Source organism: Neofelis nebulosa, chromosome 4 (genome assembly GCF_028018385.1).
Source record: "Neofelis nebulosa isolate mNeoNeb1 chromosome 4, mNeoNeb1.pri, whole genome shotgun sequence".
Classification (NCBI taxonomy): domain Eukaryota; kingdom Metazoa; phylum Chordata; class Mammalia; order Carnivora; family Felidae; genus Neofelis; species Neofelis nebulosa.
In genome coordinates this window covers 74878142-74897525 of record NC_080785.1, presented here as the reverse complement: position 1 = coordinate 74897525, position 19384 = coordinate 74878142, and the positions used below count along the sequence as shown (strand labels likewise).

The 19384-nt window shown below is 41.8% G+C and overlaps 1 protein-coding gene across 1 annotated transcript; it reads left to right on the top strand.

The window, feature by feature from the left end:
- Positions 1 to 2278: 2278 nt before the first annotated feature.
- On the top strand, positions 2279 to 8704 carry FZD1 (frizzled class receptor 1). The gene has a single exon (XM_058725140.1). The coding sequence runs from the start codon at positions 3845 to 3847 to the stop codon at positions 5801 to 5803; it is 1959 nt and encodes a 652-aa protein (XP_058581123.1). The 5' UTR covers positions 2279 to 3844; the 3' UTR covers positions 5804 to 8704.
- Positions 8705 to 19384: the final 10680 nt, after the last annotated feature.

Below are 19384 nucleotides of genomic sequence, written 5' to 3'. Positions count from 1 at the left end.
CAACCTGACATAAGTAGTCTGGAGAAACTTCAGAAGATTTGGGAAAGGACTGATAAAACAAGATCTTTGATATAAGAAAACTTGACTGAGTCTGAAGCTTGAAGAACCAATTTCAAGGAGAAACTGGGTTATGTTTATAGTTTTTGCCTAATTGAAATATTTTTATTGCAAAGTTCATAATAGTTCATACTTATTTAGTCATTTTTATCTATGGATCTCAAACATTTCCACATCCTGAGAAAATACTATATTTTAGATTAAGGTAAAAATATGCTACTCATATTTCTCTTCTAACATTATGTTATCCACAGCCTGCGTCACCTCCCCAAAAGACTTTCCATAACACTAGTTGTAATGGGTTACAACAACTCTGAACTGTTGTTGATTTTAATAGCTTCCTCTATATCAGATATGTTTAATAAATGAAATACTGGATTGCTATAAAATAAATAGAAGATCTAGGTTTTTTTACTTTGGAAGACAACTCTCAGGAAATGATTTTTTTTATTTTATTTTACAAGGCCTTTTTTTACACAGTCTGAGAGAAAACTACAGAAAACTGACTCTTTTTTTTTAATTAAAAGCATTATAACTACTCAAAAGAACATAAAAAGGGTTAAAATAAGCATCTAATGAAATTCAAACCAAACAAGGCCATTTTACCTGAAGTTCATTCTTTAACTTTTCTGGGTATTATATTCTTCATTGTAAGAGGAGAAAATTCACTAGTTCCTAGATGATGTCTGGTTCCTTCCAGTGCCATGATCCAGCAAGAATGACTTTTTTTTTTTTTTTTTTTAACTCTGATAGCATGTCTGAGCCTCCTCCCTAGTAAACTTCACTGTCCAGTGGAGGGTAAACTAAGCTCAAGAATTTCAATACAACAACTTTTGAAGCAAGAGAGTGTCACCTACTCTGAGGAACAGAACCGAGCACTCTGCCTTAATCCCTATGCCCTATTTGTTGGGGGGAGAAGAGGGTTTGGAGCAGTGGTGTTGGTGGGTGCTTAATGCCTGTGATGCTTAATGCATGTGATGCTTCACCAATGATGACCTTGAGAGAATGGAACACCAGACAGATAAATCTTTATAAGAGAGGAATGGTAGAAGGAAGTTGTCTTGGTAAAGTTTCTAAGCATGGGATACTATCAGCAGAAGAATGAGCATCAGGGCAGAAGGCTAGAGAAAAAGTGTCCCTGGGAGACTGTGGGCTGGAATGCTGGAAGGTAAAATGAACAATTACGGACTGTGAGGGCTCAAAGGACCTCAGAGAGCACCTCCTTTTCAATATCAAAATCTTACATGAATTATTGTCAACACACATACACACACTCAAAAATGGAACCTGTTGTACATTTAGTACCTGTTGCATTTTCTTAAAAAAAAACAGGTACTAGGAATCCAGAAATACTTTAAAAGAAATATATATTTTATGAATTTGCTATGTGCATGAATATTTAAAGAACAATAACATATGTACCTAAGACAAATAGATGTCATTTTGGTTTATCAGGTAAAGATACAGCTGCACATCCTTTAGAGACACCAACATGCATAGTGATGATCTTCAGTGCCCTGTTAGTATATGGTACAAGTAACACCCATCTTAAATAGTGACCTTTATGTCTAGACTAATGTTCAAGCTTCCCAATGACAACGTGGTCCAGGTTCCATCTTTCACAGTCCTTCTGAAGCCACCCTGCTGTATATGTGGGAGAAAGTGACCCTCAATAGCTTCCTACTGTCTGTAGATTATTCAGCCCAAACTTTTTAGTGTGGACTAAAACTTTCTCCTGCCTTCCTTGAGATATCTCAGGCACCCTCACTCCTCACCCCTACTCCGTTTGGCACTTTAAGCACTATAGAGCCTCTGTCTTTTGCACCTTCCACCCACCTCTCTATCAGAACACTTCTCACCCATTTCCACTGGCTGGCTGCTTCCACTGTGCTCATTCAGCTTTGGGATGGGCGACAAGATAACTGATCTACCTTTCTATGCCCTACTGTACTATGACTTCCTGTAAGGCTGGGCCATGTCTTGTACATCTCTTTGTAGTCTACTACCTAATATCGCTTATAACCTAAGAGGTGCTTCCTAAGTATGTATTAAACAAATGGATGGATAAGCAAAAGATAGAAAAAAAATTTGTAGAAAAGTATCCTGAAAATCTAATCATAGGTCAACAAATCCTAGATAGAATTAACAATACAATGGCACTTTACTGATAAAACTGAGTCATGTTGTTAAAACATCGTTTTAAAAAACCTTACGCAGAAACAACAAGAATGTAAGGAGGCTGAGATGAATTGTGTTGTTTGTAATTAGGAAGGGAACGTGCAGTTAGCTCTTTTGCTTTCAGACTTCGCTGTTTGCTAAACTGGCATCCCCAGGTCCGCACACCAGTGGAAGACCACGCTGCAGCCCAGCCTGGCTCCTAACCGGCCCAGTTTGACACTCCCAGGAGTTGCCCCTGTGCCCTGGACGTTCCGGCCCTGGAAGGCTCCAATAGCTCCCCCACAGCTCAGGTTGGTCGCTGGCGGTGCTCCTCCGGGTCCGAGGCACTTCTGGAGGCTTGGGCAGAGAGGACGCTCCCGAAGAGAGGTCGTCGCATTCTCAAGTTTTTCTCTCTAAATATTTAATGGTTCTCTCCCTTTGCTTCTGTTTCTGACTCGATCACAGAGGAGAAAAGGGGACTACAAGAAAGATAACAGTAGCGGATGGCGCACCTGGCTTTACTTTTTCAATTCCGTCAAAGTTTGTGTTTGTGTTTTGTTCTTGTTCTTCATTTGACAGCAATCCCGTGAACTTCTCCTTGGGGGAAATGGCGCGTCCAAAGCCCGCCAAGCCCAGCCTGAGAGGTCTTGGACTTTTTAGAGTAATATTTGAAACCAAACCTCGATAGACATAAACTCAAAGGAAGCCCTGCGCTCCTGAAGTCAAAGGCATCTGTCCTGATCGCGGTGCTTGGTTTGCTGTTTGTAACCAGAGTTAAGAGCAGGATTTTTAAACATGAAAATGGATAAAAGAAAAGCTGAGTCCCGAGGTCCGCCGACTCCTCTATTCATTATCCCCAGCAGCATATGGTACCATTCTCCTACTAGTGCTCGCCCTTTCTTCCGCAAAAGCAAAAGCAACCAAGCCTGTCCCGCTTCATAGCAAACCCACTCTTTGTGCCGGAGCGGTGCCTCTGCCACCACTACTACTTCCTCCTCCTCCCGCCCCCTCCTCCTCCCGCCAGCCGCCGACTTTCGCTCAGGGAAGCAGGCGGCGGGTGCCCTTTGCGCGGGGAAGCCAGTGCCGCGATTGGGCGACGGTCCCTGAGCCTCCAGTTCCGCGTCGGTTTCAAGGCTCCTCCCTCCTGGTGAAAGACAGACTGCGGGGCGCCTGGAAACCGGTCCGAGGGCGCGCGAGGGAGTGGAGAACGAGCGAGTTGAGGGATTGACACAAATGGTCAGGCGGCGGCGGCGGAGAAGGAGGCGGAGGCGCAGGGGGGAGCCGAGGCTGCTGGGCTGCCGAGAGTTGCGCGCTCTACGGGGCCGTGGCCACTAGCGCGGCGCCGCCAGCCGGGAGCCAGCGAGCCGAGGGCCAGGAAGGCGGGACGCGACCCCGGCGTGCCGGAGCCACCCGGGCTCTACCCGCCGCCCACGCTTCATGAATCGCAAGTTTCCGCGGCGGCGGCGGCTGCGGGACTTGGAGCGGGAGCCGGGGGAGCGGGCTGAGCGCAGCTCGGGCTCGACGGAGGCCACCGGCACGGAGGAGATCTCCCCGGACGCAGGGGGAGCCGCCGCCGGCCGCGCCACTGCCAGCCTCAGCCGGGCGGCGCCAAGAAAGGAGCCGAGAAAGTATGGCTGAAGAGGAGGCGCCTAAGAAGTCCCGGGCCGCCGCCGCCGCCGGCGGCGCGAGCTGGGAACTTTATGCCGGGGCGCTCCCAGCTGGACCGGTGGCGGAAGGGAGCGGAGATGCAGAGAGCCACCGCCGCCGCCCCCCAGCTGACTCCGGGCGCTTGGCGCGCCGGCTCCTGCTACTGCTTTGGCTGCTGGAGGTTCCGCTGCTGCTGGGGGTCCGGGCGCAGGCAGTGGGCCAGGGGCCGGGCCAGGGGCCCGGGCCGGGGCAGCAGCCCCCACCGCCGCCGCCTCAGCAGCAGCAGGGCGGGCAACAGTACAACGGCGAGCGGGGCATCTCTATCCCGGACCACGGCTACTGCCAGCCCATCTCCATCCCGCTGTGCACAGACATCGCGTACAACCAGACCATCATGCCCAACCTTTTGGGCCACACGAACCAAGAGGATGCGGGCCTCGAGGTGCACCAGTTCTACCCCTTGGTGAAGGTGCAGTGCTCGGCGGAACTCAAGTTCTTCTTGTGCTCTATGTACGCGCCAGTGTGCACGGTGCTGGAGCAGGCTCTGCCGCCCTGCCGCTCCCTGTGCGAGCGTGCGCGCCAGGGCTGCGAGGCGCTCATGAACAAGTTCGGCTTCCAGTGGCCTGACACGCTCAAGTGTGAGAAGTTCCCGGTGCACGGCGCCGGCGAGCTGTGCGTGGGCCAAAATACGTCGGACAAGGGCACCCCGACGCCCTCGTTGCTCCCGGAGTTCTGGACCAGCAACCCTCAGCACGGCGGCGGGGGGCACCGTGGCGGCGGCTTCCCGGGGGGCTCCGGCGCGTCGGAGCGTGGCAAGTTCTCTTGCCCGCGCGCCCTCAAGGTGCCCTCCTACCTCAACTACCACTTCCTGGGGGAGAAGGACTGCGGTGCGCCCTGTGAGCCGACCAAGGTGTACGGGCTTATGTACTTTGGGCCCGAGGAGCTGCGCTTCTCGCGCACCTGGATCGGCATCTGGTCGGTGCTGTGCTGCGCCTCCACGCTTTTCACGGTGCTAACGTACCTGGTGGACATGCGGCGCTTCAGCTACCCGGAGCGGCCCATCATCTTCCTGTCCGGCTGCTACACGGCAGTGGCCGTGGCCTACATCGCCGGCTTCCTGCTGGAGGACCGAGTGGTGTGTAACGACAAGTTCTCCGAGGACGGGGCACGCACAGTGGCGCAGGGCACCAAGAAGGAGGGCTGCACCATCCTCTTCATGATGCTTTACTTCTTCAGCATGGCCAGCTCCATCTGGTGGGTGATCCTGTCGCTCACCTGGTTCCTGGCAGCGGGCATGAAGTGGGGTCACGAAGCCATCGAGGCCAACTCGCAATATTTTCACCTGGCCGCCTGGGCCGTTCCGGCCATCAAGACCATCACCATCCTGGCGCTGGGCCAGGTGGACGGCGATGTGCTGAGCGGGGTGTGCTTCGTAGGGCTCAACAATGTGGACGCGCTGCGCGGCTTCGTGCTGGCGCCACTCTTCGTGTACCTGTTCATCGGCACGTCTTTTTTGTTGGCCGGCTTCGTGTCCCTCTTCCGCATTCGCACCATCATGAAGCACGACGGCACCAAGACCGAGAAGCTGGAGAAGCTCATGGTGCGCATCGGCGTTTTCAGCGTGCTTTACACGGTGCCAGCCACTATTGTCATCGCCTGCTACTTCTATGAGCAGGCCTTCCGGGACCAGTGGGAGCGCAGCTGGGTGGCCCAGAGCTGCAAGAGCTACGCCATCCCCTGCCCCCACCTCCAGGCGGGTGGAGGCGCCCCGCCGCACCCGCCCATGAGCCCAGACTTCACAGTCTTCATGATCAAGTACCTTATGACGCTGATCGTGGGCATCACGTCAGGCTTCTGGATCTGGTCCGGCAAGACCCTCAACTCCTGGAGGAAGTTCTATACCAGGCTCACCAACAGCAAACAGGGGGAGACCACCGTCTGAGACCTGGGGGTTCAGCCCATTCCCAGCCGTCGGCTTCGTCCCAGCCACTCCCATAAAGCTGGCCCCATGGAACTCTTGCCAAGCCTGGCTACTCGAGGCTTTCTCACTAGCCATTCACTTTTCGCAGGCTCCTTTCAACAACACAGCTCCTGCAAAAGCTTTGGTCCCTTGGGGCAAACGGACTGGAGGGCCCAAATGCCACAGGGGGGATGGACAGACCACTCTGGTTCTCACTCTCTGGTACCAGGACTGTACGCTTTTATGATTGTAAATAGCCTGTGTAAGATTTTTGTAAGTATATTTGTATTTAAATGATGACCGGTCACGCGTTTTCCTTTTTCTGCCTTTTCCTTTTTTGTTGTTTTGTTTTAAGTTTTAACTATTTAGGGCGGTTTACCCATTTGAGGCTTTTCCTTTGCCTTTTCAAAGTAATGCAGAGGTAAAACCGGAGCTCACGGTGCTCTTGCTTGTTTTGGCGCGCCCCTCCTTGCGGCAGTCGGGGTGCGTGTGGGGCTGCCTGTGGGGCTGCGCGGCCCAGGTCACTTACCGCCTCCGCTTTCTGCTCCTTCCTTTCCTTCATTGCTTGGGGTCGGGGCTCTTTAGATACAGAACTCCACAGAGCTTCCAGATCCGGGGGTAGACCCTTGCCCATCCCGAATGTGCCCTTGTGAGGTGGGGAGCGGGGGTGGCGCAGATTGTGAAGGCCTTGCCCCTTTATTGAAACCGAATTTTTCACTGTAGAGAACCTTAACTCCTAGCTTCAAGGAGGTCCACAGATGTGGGCTGCGGCGGTCCCAGCCTTCTTCCACACTGGTCTCCAAAGCCCAGGCATTCCCTCCTACGTAAGTTGGTTAGAGGGTGAGTGGGATAACCAGTGCCAAACTTTTTCAAGTCTAATTTTTGGTGGATGAGCTCATTTCATTCTCTAGTGTCTAAAACCTGGTATGGGTTTGGCCAGCATCATGGAAAGATGTGGTTGCTGAGATTTGGGAAGAGGCTTGGAGCTTTGTGTGGGTCAGGAGAGACTGAAGACGGGGTTTATCAAATGTTAATTCTAATTGCATACTGATGCCTGGCAAACTGCCTCTAGGACTGAGACAGCCCGCATTTAGATTTTACCCTTCTGTAAAATGGAAACATTAGGTCACCTGGAAAGCTTTGTTAAGGAGTTGATCTTTGCTTTCCTTAACTGGATAGCAGAACGTAAGCTGAATAGGAACACTTGAAGGAGATTTCAGTGTAATGGACTTTCTCAAAATGAAGTGCTTTTTATTATTTTTAAATAATAATTAGACATATATAAAAAAGTTTAAAATGTAAAAGTTGTATACTTTCAACATATTATTATGATTATTCAGCAACACAGTCTGAGGGAGGAACAATCCACATCATTAAAAATAACCTTGTAGGATTCCAGGAGGTAAAGGAGGTGGAATAATTGGTGGGGTTAGATCCTGAAATAAACAAAACATGGGCATGCATGGCAAAGGGACAGTGTGTGCTCCTTTTTGGATTTACAGAAATGCGTCAAATGTAAATCTTTCAAAGCCATTTAATAATATTCACTTTAGTTCTCTGTGGAAAAGAGGAGAAAAGCAAGCCTCCTGATTGTATTGTTTTAAATTTTAAGAGTTTATCTAAATGCCAGTACTTAGGACCTAAATTTATCTATGTCTGTCATACCCTAAAATGACAATGGTCTTTGGATTTGGTATGCATTTATTCTGTTCACTATCACAAAATCATCTATATTTATAGAGGAATAGAAGTTTATATATATATAAAATACCATATTTTTAATTTCACAAATAAAAAAATCAAAGTTTTGTACAAAATTATATGGTTTTTGTGCCTGAAAATAACAGAACTGGAACTGTCTGAACTATCTTTACATTTTATAGTGTCTCATAGCCAGTCCCAAAGTATATAAATTCAGGAATTCAATGAAAAAGTCTATCCTTAAACATTCAGACGAGCCCTTCCAAAGATGTATCCTACTTGCAATGTTGCAACTGACATTGCCAAGTTCCTAGACATCATCTGCTTTCATGATAGTAACAATATAAAATAGAAGTTTCCAAATTATTTCTTTACTGAGAGGATTATTAAAAAGAGAACTCTAATTTTAATATTAAAGTCTTTTTTTTTCTTTCAAGGGGTAAATTTACATGACTTTTTATCATATGGAAGTTTATTTAAATCATCAGGCATCACCTTGGTCATGATTTTTTTGAGGTATTGTCTTTTTCATAATCTTGGATATTCCAAAACCATAAATAGGCAATCAATAAATGGTTAACTGACTGTGTGTTTATAAGCATTTTAAACAGTAGTTGGGTGTTTAAGGTTGTTTTTGTTGTTTGCTTTGGAAGACCCCATTTTTATATTGTTCAAGGAACCTTTTCCAGAGAAATTATCTAGTTGGTCTACTCTTAGTCAGAATTTATATATATGTGTGTGGGTGTGTGTGTATATATACATATATATATGTATATATATATATATGTATATATAGATATAATCTATATTATATCTATATATACATATATACATAATATACACACACTAATTTTTATAAAATAGAGGTGCAAAGTTTACTTATATATATTACAATATGGAAATAAGGTTATGAGAAATGGAAAACATCAGATGAAAAACCTCCAATACCTTTGGAAAACAAGTCTCTTATTCTTTTATAGACTAAAAATATTTATATTAAATTTTCCCATGAAAATATTTTGTGATAAAATAACAAGGAACTAAAATGAAGACCATTGATGCAACAGAGTTACTTTCATGGTTATAATGCAATTCATTGTCTTTTAAGTCATTATCATTATTTATTTTAAGGCAAATGAAAATATTAAATCTAATTGAAAATACAGCATTCAATTTCACATAGCAAGATGCAATTTTATGTTCTTTTTTTCTTTGTTTCGTTAATCTCTAGTAGATATCTGAGCAGGTTTTGTTGTATAGACATTTTAAAAAAGGAATTCTTAGGGCAAATTAAAACATATCTCCTCTCTAGGTATTTCAATCAGATGATTTCTGGGGGAAAAAAATTTAAGATTATTAGTCTCAATCCATGAAATAAATACAAAGCATTCTTATTGTGGATGTCCTTAAAATGATGCAACTATACATTTGATGCAGAAAGGTTTTATAAATGCTGGAATTAAATGCCTTAAAAGACAAGATTTTCAAGTCACCACCAGGCTTTGTTTTTAGGAAGCAACTTATTTAAAATTGTGTAGCATATAGAAAGCCAGTGTATTCTTTTGTTTCTTTAGGTACTCATGGCAAAACAAGACTTTCCTGGAAAACCGTATAGGTACCGGGAATATGGTCCCATGAGCATGCTGTTTCCATGACAAACCCTATTTTCAGATGGTTTGGTTTGCCTATTTTTTTTTTTTTAACCAGTTATCAGTTGAAGTCAATTTTACCCCCACGGTGTGCTTGATTTAGCTTTTATAGTAAATGTGTACAGATTATGAAAGCCTTCTGATGCTCTTTTTTTAAAGAGCCATTTTTCACTTAAACTTTGTGGGAGCAGAAAGTCATATTTTTAATCTCAGAGCCAGCCAGTGTCAAACATATGCAAAACAGCTGGATCAGATTTTTCAGTTAGTCTGGGATTGTCACTTGTCAGCCTGGGTTTACAGTCCTGGTCCTTTTGTCTCCCTGAGCAATGAAGGCTTCTGCTATAGTTCCATCATTCCTAAAGTCCAGCATGTAACTAGGAAAGGAGACCACAATGAAGACCTGGTGGCCAATTTAAAAAATTGCCTAAACCACAAACTTAGAGGACTTGGGTGGCTTCAGATCACTTTCAATGATACCATGTTTTGGTCTTTAAAAAAAAAAAAATTGTTTTTTTTAAAAGATGCCATATTTTTAGTGTGTGTGTGTTTGTGTTCAACTCTGGCTACTCTTGCCTTTATTACTTACTAATCTGTTGATTGGCTATAAGCCACATTTTATGTAACACACATGCAATTAATTGAAACCAGTGATATTGCACTGGGTATCTCTGATACATTTCTGATTATAACATTCTGTGTAACTGGGGCTTGAGAGATAAGAATGAGAATGTGGTAATCACATATGTCTTGAGGTGGACACTAGCTATGTTGTTATTGAATACTTCATGGAACATAGTAACTTCAAAGTCTTGCAGGATTAATCTTTAGGAGCCAAAATAAGATGTGGACTACACGTAAGAATTCTCCGGTTACATTACTAAAAAGAAATTGCAACACTACCTTAAATCCAAGGCTTTTATTTTATGGCCTTTACATTTGAAATGAGGTCTTACAAGGGATGTGGCAAAAAAAGGGTGTTTTTTTGGTGACTCCTAAGATTTATATCTGTAGTTTGAACTGTTGGCAGATGCCAGTGGTCCCTAGAATTTGAAAAACAGTAGTTGAGCTTCAATCATGACTCAAATTTTCATAAACTTTTTGTGCTTCAATATTTCTATTCACTTTGGTCATAGCTTTTGACAATGGATTTATTAAACCATAATAATTATAGTAATAAAACAGCTTACTTGGAACCTAGTGATTAAAAGACACACTCTAGGCCAATTTCCTTAAGTAGTATCATGATCTGTGATGACAACTGTCTCTACTCCATTACAGAATCAAGTTCTTGTTTAAGATTCTCCTGTTGGAGATTTTGTTTATAAGTTGATTTGGGACCCAAGTAACAGGTCACATTAAAGGATTTCTCATAGAAATCTTTCTCATTTAATGGATTGGCTCAAGTACAATCCATAAGCAAATCCTGCAGTGAACATATAATAAATATTCTGAGGGTCATCAGTCTTCTAAGTCAAACAATCTTAAATTGCTTGAAGAAATAAGATATTTTTCAATAGAGATTTCTCTAAATAAATCTTTTTAAGATGGTGATATTCTAAAGAGGTATATTTTTGAGTGATAAAATTCAAATAATACTGCATTTTGTAAGGGAATCACCAATAAACTAGTTGGGTGGCATATTTGTATAACTAATAATTTTTAAAGTCAAGTATTGGAATAGCACTAATTTTGCACGTTTTACACACATGCTATTTTTTAAATAAAATTGACTTGAAGACAATTTTAAGTTTTAAAATGTATAATATGCATATTTCATATGAAGACCTCAAATAATTTTATTCACATTGTAGACTTTCAAAACATGTTCATAGGAATACAGTGATGAACATGAAAAGAAACCGCTATTGCAGCTTTGAGATAGTTCTCTGTGGCCCGGATTTCTTTTCTTTCCTTTTTAAAAACCAAGTATCCTCTAATTTGTGGATATCTCCATGTTTCAGATCTCAATACCTGTTTGAATTAAATTTGCAGGGGAATAACTGCAGGATCCCCCCATAGACAAAGTGTGGCCTTTATTTCCTTTCAAGTTGGCAGCATGTCCTTGCTTAAATGAAACACTCTGAGACAGATTGTTCTCTTGCCCTTGGAAATGCTCATCTTCACAAACACAGCAGCAAATACCTGGAAGTCATACAGGCTAGTTAAATGCATATTCCAAATGCCAATGCTACTTGATTGTTAGAAGAGTTGGGGTTTTTTTCCTTAAAAGTAGATTTAGAGACTATTCTTGACCTTATCATTCCAACTCTTGGATTTTTTTTTTTCAAGTTACCTTCAATAAATCTTCTGTCAAAGACTCAAAACTCAGGTAGGATAATGCATTGTTTAGGTTTGCCCAGGGCTGAGGGGTTTCTTGGGATGTTGGACTTTCGATGGTAAAACCAGGAAAGTCCTACGGAATCTGGGATGGTGAGTCACCCTGGCTTATGGAGTAAATTATGCTTCCAAGATAGAGTAAAAGCTTCTGTGGTGGTCACTGGTCCAGCATTAAAAGTATTCCACTGCAGCTTTAGGCTTTTTTGTTACCAGATGAAAAGGCAATGAACACAGCCCTTTGTAACTGAAGCTGAATGGAACATGAAGATACAATGGTGCACACCACATTGATATCTTGGCCATTCTGCCTTCTGCCTCCTGAAGAAATGGGGGCATAGATACAGGAATCTCACTGACCACTGAGACCCATTCTTGCTACTCATGAAATCAGGTTAAGTGAATGTTTTTACTTTAAAAAAATCTCAAAGGTATTCCCCTGAAATGAATAAAGTTTTTTTTTTTAGTTGATGTTAAAGTTTATAAGATTGTAAGGAACTGTTAGGTTTTTGCATATATTTATTTTGTTTTCCTGTATAATAATACAGTCCACTGTAATGAGATTACAAACTCAAGAGGGATTACCACAAATGGCTAAAACTCAACATTTAATTTGTCGTACTTTCTCTCAGAGGTAAGTAGGTTTAGCACCCATACTTTTCCCAAAACAAAAAGTATCTACAGGAGGGGAAAAGAAGATAAACTTAAGATTCCACATGGTTATTGGGATTTGTAGAATGCAGTGTGTGGAACATGCAATCCATAGTCTTTCTGTTCCCATGAAAACTCCTCAGAGTTGGTCGACACTTTTTATATTGAGTTTATCCTTCTCATATTCCTATCATCCTTTCTACAGTGCACATAAAACTTCACTGCCTTTGTTGTTGAAACAAAGTACTATTCTTGCTATCTTTTTTTTTTTTTAACATTTATTCACTTTTGTGAGACAGAGACAGAGCATGAGTGGGGGAGGGGCAGAGAGAGAGGGAAACACAGAATTCAAATCAGGCTCCAGGCTCTCAGCTGTCAGCACAGAGCCTGATGCGGGGCTCAAACTCACAAGCTGTGAGATCATGACCTGAGCTGAAGTCAGATGCTTAACCGACTGAGCCACCCAGGTGCCCCTCTTGCTATCTTTTAATTAAATTCAATGTAGAGGAATAAAAAAGATGTGAAGATTATGTAATTATTTCAGGAGGTACCTACACATTCATTTCTAGAACTGTGGTTCTCAACAGGGGTCAGTTTTACCCCCAAGAGACATTTGACAATACCTGAACATGTTTTTTATTGTCGTGACTGACATGTGGACTTCTTATGGGTATTTAGTGAGTAGAGGCCAGAAAGGCTACTAAACATTTTGCAGAGCACACGACAACTCCTGACAACAAAGAATGATCTGATCCAAAGTGCCAAAGTTAAGAAACCCGGTCTAGTGGGATATACTGAAAATTGTGAAATAGATATTTTTAAATTATAAAATATATTAGAATTACAAAATAGAATTGAGAAAAAAATATGTATTTCCTTGTGTCTACAGCATGTGCTTTACTTTTGACCTACAAATTTTGTTTTAATTGACAAATAGTTTGATGATATTGCATAGCAGTAGTCAATGTATTCATCTGCTTGGGCTGCTGTAACAAAACACCACAGACTTGGTGACTTAAACAGTAGACATTTCTCCTAGTTCTGGGGCCTGGGATGTTCAATATCAAGGTACCAGCAGACTTGGTTTCTGATCCTGCTTCCTGGTTTACAGACAGCCAACACCCTTGCTGTGTGCTCCCATGGCCCCCATGGGGGTGGAGAGAGATCTCTCTTCTAAGGGCACTAATCATGAGGGTCCCATACTCGTGACAGAGTTTAAACCTCATTATCTCCTCAACATCCCACCTCCAAATCCTACCACATGGAGGGGGGGGGGGTAAGGTTTCAACATATGAATTTTGAGGGAAGCAAACACTCAGCCCATAACAGTCAATAAAATATCTTGTTTAATGTTATTTACAGATTTCTTCCCACTGAAATTATGATACTGTATGTTCCTGTCTAGAAGAAAATAATAAAAGCAGATATTTTATTGACTGTTTTTAAGTCACCAAGTCTGTGGTATTCTGTTATAGCAAAATATCTCTTCTTTTTTCCCTATTCTTCTCCGTCACCCCTTCACCTCTACTCTCTCATCTCCTGTGATTTCCCCTCCCTTCTTTTCATCCTTCTACAACCCACCATTGTCACTGGTGGAAATTGAAACAGCATAATGCAAACTAATGCCTTATTTTTTCTGTATCCTCTTTTTAGGATAAGCATGTTTTACAAGACTTATTCAGATAAAAGATTAAGCTAATGGGCAGCCTTAAGGATAAATGACACAAACAATGTTCTGTATATTAATCAACTAATGATATTGCTCTTAAAGCATAAGTGCATTTCTATGCATTCATGCCTGCTTTGTGATATACTATTTCAAATTCAATTTCTTTATGGTTGCTGACAGTTCTGATCTAATTGGTAAGTTGTACACTTGGGTAACATGGCAACAGCCCATTGAGGACACTGCAAATTATGACCAGGAAGAGACTCATAATTTACTTTTAGAAATATGCTCCTTTACTGGGTTGATAACTAATTGAAGAATTGCAGGAGTCCTATGTTTGTCCTTGTTGACTATATTGCCAAAGGGAACTTATTCAATAGCAGTTATGAAAATTGTCTCTGATACCACTGAAGCGTACTAAATGTATTTTGATGCATGAATTTGAGCAGGGTTTAGGGCTTGTATCAAAGTGGTTGATTGGTTATGACATCAGTTCCTCATTTAGAAACAGCTGCTAGCCATTTTGGTACCTTGGTCACTCCTGTGGTCTAGTGTATTGATGTTCTTTCGCCACTGTAACAAATTACCAGAAACTTTAAAAACACAAATTTATTGGGGTACCTGGGTGGCTCAGTGGGTTGAGCAGCTGGCTTCAGCTCAGGTCATGATCTCATGGTTTGTGAGACCAAGCCCTGCATCGGGCTCTGTGCTGACAGCTCAGAGCCTGGAGCCTGCTTCGGATTCTGTGTCTCCCTCTCTCTCTGCCCCTCCCCTGCTCACGCTCTGTCTCTGTCTCTCTCTCTCTCTCTCTCTCAAAAATAAATAAGCATTAAAAAAATTTAAAAAACACAAATTTATTATCTTACAATTCTATAGGTCAGAGGTCTGACATTGGTCTCATTGGGCTAAAATCAAAGTGTTGCGTAGCTATGTTTCTTTCTGAAGGTTCTAAGGGAAAATCCATTTCCTTGCCTTTTCCAGCTTCTAGAGGCCACCCCCATGGCTCATGGCATGCTTCCTCCATCTTCAAAGCCAGCGATATTGGGTCAAGTCTTTTCTCTTACTATCTGATTCTCTCTAATTGGGAATGGTCCTCTGCTTTTAAGGACTCATATGATTAGGTTGACACAGGATAAGGTTTTGAGGATTAGAGCATGGACATCTTTGAGGACCATTATTCTATCTGCTACATCTATGTTTAGCCGTTGGAAACAGCTAGAGGATCTTTCTTTTAGAAGTATTCCCGCCACATTCTCGTTCTTTACAATTCTGTTTTTTAAAAACCGGCTTCCTGAATTTCTTCTGTTCTCCATTTCATTCTCTCAAAGTATGCTTCTGTCAATGGCCAATTCCTCATTGATTTCCCCTCTCCCTTTACCTCATTTTCTGTTAAGCAGTCTGCAGTCCTAATCCTCTAACTCTATAGATTTCTTTATATTCCAGATGTCATCTTTCTTCCTCTTCCTTGCTACACATCCTCCCCTTTGCTACCCTTTATGTTGCCCTATGTGTCGTTTCAATACATATCCCTCTAGATTCATGTTTTGTGTCTGTCCCAGAAATAGGTCAGAAAGAGATGGAGAATGACTGATGTCAACCATCTTCTCCCAAGTGAACACATATAAGCCCACCACTTTTATTACAGGTGATATAACTTTATGGTTTTCCCGAGAAACACACCTTTCAAATGATTGCACTTTTGCCTTTTGATGAAGGGCTACATGTGAGGGACAGTGGACATAGTTCATCTCATCTCTGATTAATCTGATCCGTATTTCTAGCTGCGATTATAGATTTTAATTCTTTATGAAGTTACCATTATGTTTATAGGGAATTTTTTTCTCATGATTTTTAATTTAAATGTTTTTTAGAAAAAGAAAAATCTCAGTTGCCTGGGTTGCATTTTATACAAATTAAGGTAATGAATACACCTGCCCTAGTTTAAAATGTTGACACTCTTGGAGAAGAAGTTTTTCTGGCATTACAAATGCATTTTTAAAAATGTTCTCTAAAATGTAATTTTGAGTCTACACTTGAAACCAACTGCAAGATTTTTTTTCTATCTAGACTGTTATGGCTAAAAGTACACATTTTCCTCCCATATACATATAAATCTGTCTGAAAAAATATGCCTTTTTCGGCAGCTATATAAGAAGAAGGATTTCAAATATTCATAGGAATCTCCAAATATGCATTATTTGCAAGCACCAAAATTTTCAGGGATTATATAAAGATATGGCAGAATTTCTAGAAATCAGTAATGAGTTAACATCTACAAAGTGATTGTCTAATACCACTACCATTTATTTTCTTTAAAAGTTTTACACCATTCATGTGCTCTATAACCTTTTTTCCCCAAGTAGGGATAATTCAGTAACAGAAAAGGGTCACCTGAATGCAGTAATGGCTGTGTAAATAGCCATGTGTTTAAACATTTGTTTCATTAGAGCCATGTTGAATTAGCTAAGAGGTGTAGGGTATGCTTAAAGATCTCAGCTAAGGCAAGTTATAGTGAAACCTAATTCAGTGTTAAAATCGGATGATCTTCAAAATATACACTATTTATCACAGGTGGCAATGGATACTAAGAATTCTTAAAATTGAGTATACTTAAGAATCATTCAAGGAGCTTATTAAACATGAAGATTTCTGACCTCTGTTTTAAGAGACTGACTTTGTTGGCCAGGGAGGGATTCAGGAACCTCCATTCTGGTGGTTTGCATACTAGAGGTTCTTGTGCTTTTTGAAACACTGGGCTAAGTAAAGCTAAAGAAATGAGTAAGGAACTGATAGCACTCAGTCGAAGAAGAAAGATGACTTAGAGAAGAAACACACTAGCAGACCCAAGTAGGGGTAGGGTGATCTTGAGTGAAATTGGTGACAAGATATACAGGAGTGACGGTGGTAGTAGGACCCTCTGCTCCATCAGCCTCTCCCCATGTTTCTCAAGTTTTATGAAGTGTTTAGCAAACACAACTTCAAGGCAAGCCCCTACCCATTCCTTTCACTTGCACACCTCCTCTTATAAAGTTGTGGAAACTTCACTGGATTCAGGACCTCAATCTATGAGAAGTAACTTTTTTGGACTGTCAGCAGGGAGCAGACCTGTCCTGCCTGAATTGTCTTTTCCCCAAAGATCTAAATCAGGAATAGCCAGGGGCCAGGCTGGTATGCCTGACAGGCCCCTCTTCAAAGCCACAGAGTGGTTTGCCCAGGTCTCAAATTCTTTTAATTTTACTTTTTTTTTTAAATAAAAAGATAGGGCCTTGATTTCATAACTAGAGGTTAAAGCTTAACTTAGAATTGTCCCTTTAGTTAGAAGACTTTCAGAATCTAGGGGTGCTTCACTGGGTGAGCCAGTTGAGCATCTGTCTCTTGATTTTGGTGCAGGTCATGATCTCACAGTTGATGGGTTCAAGTCTGGCATAGGGCTCTGCACTGGCAGTATGGATCCTGTTTGGAATTCTCTCTCTCTTCCCCTCTCTCTGCCCCTCCCCTGCTTATTTGCACGCTCTCTCTCTCTCTCTCTCTCTCAAAATAAATAAATAAATAAACTTTACAAAAAAAGAAGACTTTCAGAATCGAATTAGTTCACCAAACACTAGGTAGGGAAGAAGGATGTATATTGTCTCTTTCTTAGAGACAGCTTGTGGTAACAACATAGAGAGGGAGACAGTACAGCAGGTGGAGGCTTGATGGTCAGGCAGAGGTAGGACTTCAAAAGGTACCAGTTTCCCCTAGGCGGGACCTATTCGCTTTCAGTGGAGCAGCCATTGGCAGAAGCTGAGCTTGGAGGCTTCTCAGGCAGCTCGCCTTCCCATCCTTTCCGATTTTGTTTGTTTAGGTTTTTAATACAAGTGACTTCTTAGAAGGCCCTTACTTCCCAGGGAATTCACTAATCAAGGTAATACTCTATTTATTTGCATAAACAAAGCTTTATGAAAGAGAAATTCATTCATCCACTAAGAAATGTGATCATTTCCACTGTTGTACCTGAGTGCTTCAAAGCACCATTGTTGTTGTTCACATCAGTTAATCCAGGTAACTGGGAAACGTGAGTAAAATGGGGCTAAACTATATCCCAACTGATTTTACAAGATTATAAAAACAAACCCAAGCCTGAGATATCTAAACTCATGTTGTCTTAAACATGTTAAGAACTTGCTTCATAGGAAAGAATAATTACAGTACAGGGGAGAGGACAGTCACATCTTTTTAGAATGAAGTAATTTTATTCCACAGAATTTACTGGAGCTTGGAAAATTTCAAGCAGCCTTTTTCTTTGTCCTGGGAACATGCTTGGAAGAAATACTTCCTCCAAGTATGGTGACTATCATGTTAGCGTCTAGCTAGGGAATACAAAAAATAATTTTTGATAATTTTATTATTAAAATATTTTCATCATCTAAGTAAAGATGGATATTAAATTTCAAAATATTTATTAAATCTAATTATCTATTAATAGTCTTAATACTAATTCAAAAGACAGTTCATGGTTAATAAGAAAAAAAGTCATTAAACAGCCATTTCCCTAATCTTTTTTAAAATTTTTATTTACGGGTGCCTGGGTGGCTCAGTCGGTTAAGCGTCCGACTTCAGCTCAGGTCATGATCTCGCGGTCCATGAGTTCGAGCCCCGTGTCAGGCTCTGGGCTGATGGCTCAGAGCCTGGAGCCTGCTTCGGATTCTGTGTCTCCCTCTCTCTCTGCCCCTCCTTCGTTCATGCTCTGTCTCTCTCTGTCTCAAAAATAAATAAACATTAAAAAAATTTTTTTTAAATAAAAATTAAAAAAAATAAAATTTTTATTTAAATTCCAGTTAGCTAACATGTGGTGTAATATTGGTTTCAGGTGTACAATATAATGATTCAACATTTCCATACATCATCCAGTGTTCATCATAACAAGCACACTCTTAATCCCCATCACCTATTTCACCCATCTCCTACCCACCTCCCCTCTGGTAACCGTTAGTTTGTTCTCCATAGAGTCTTATTTCTTGGTTTGCCTCTCTATTTTTTTCCTTTGGTCATTTGTTTTGTTTCGTAAAGCTCACATATGAATGAAATTGTATGTTGTTTGGCTTTCTCTGACTGACTTATTTCACTTAGCATAATACTCCCTAGCTCCATCTATAGTGTTGCAAATGGCAAGATTTCATTCTTTTTTTATGGCTGAGTAATAATCCTTTGTGCGTGTGTGTGTGTGTGTGTGTGTGTGTATACACCACCCCTTCTTTATCCATTCACCAGTCGATGGACATTTGGGCTATTTCCATAATTTGGCCATTATAGATAATGCCGCAGTAAACATTGGGATGCATATATCCCTTTGAATTGGTATTTTTGTATTCTTTGCATAAATACCTGGGAGTGTGATTGCTGGGTCATTGGGTAGTTTCATTTTTGACTTTTTGAGGAACCTCCATACTGTTCTCCAGAGTGGCTGCCCCAGTATGCATTTCCACCAACAGTGTAAGAGGGTTCCCCTTTCTCCACATCCTCATCAATTGTGTGGGGGCATAGGCTTTCAATTCTATTGTGTAGAAAAACTTAGAGTGG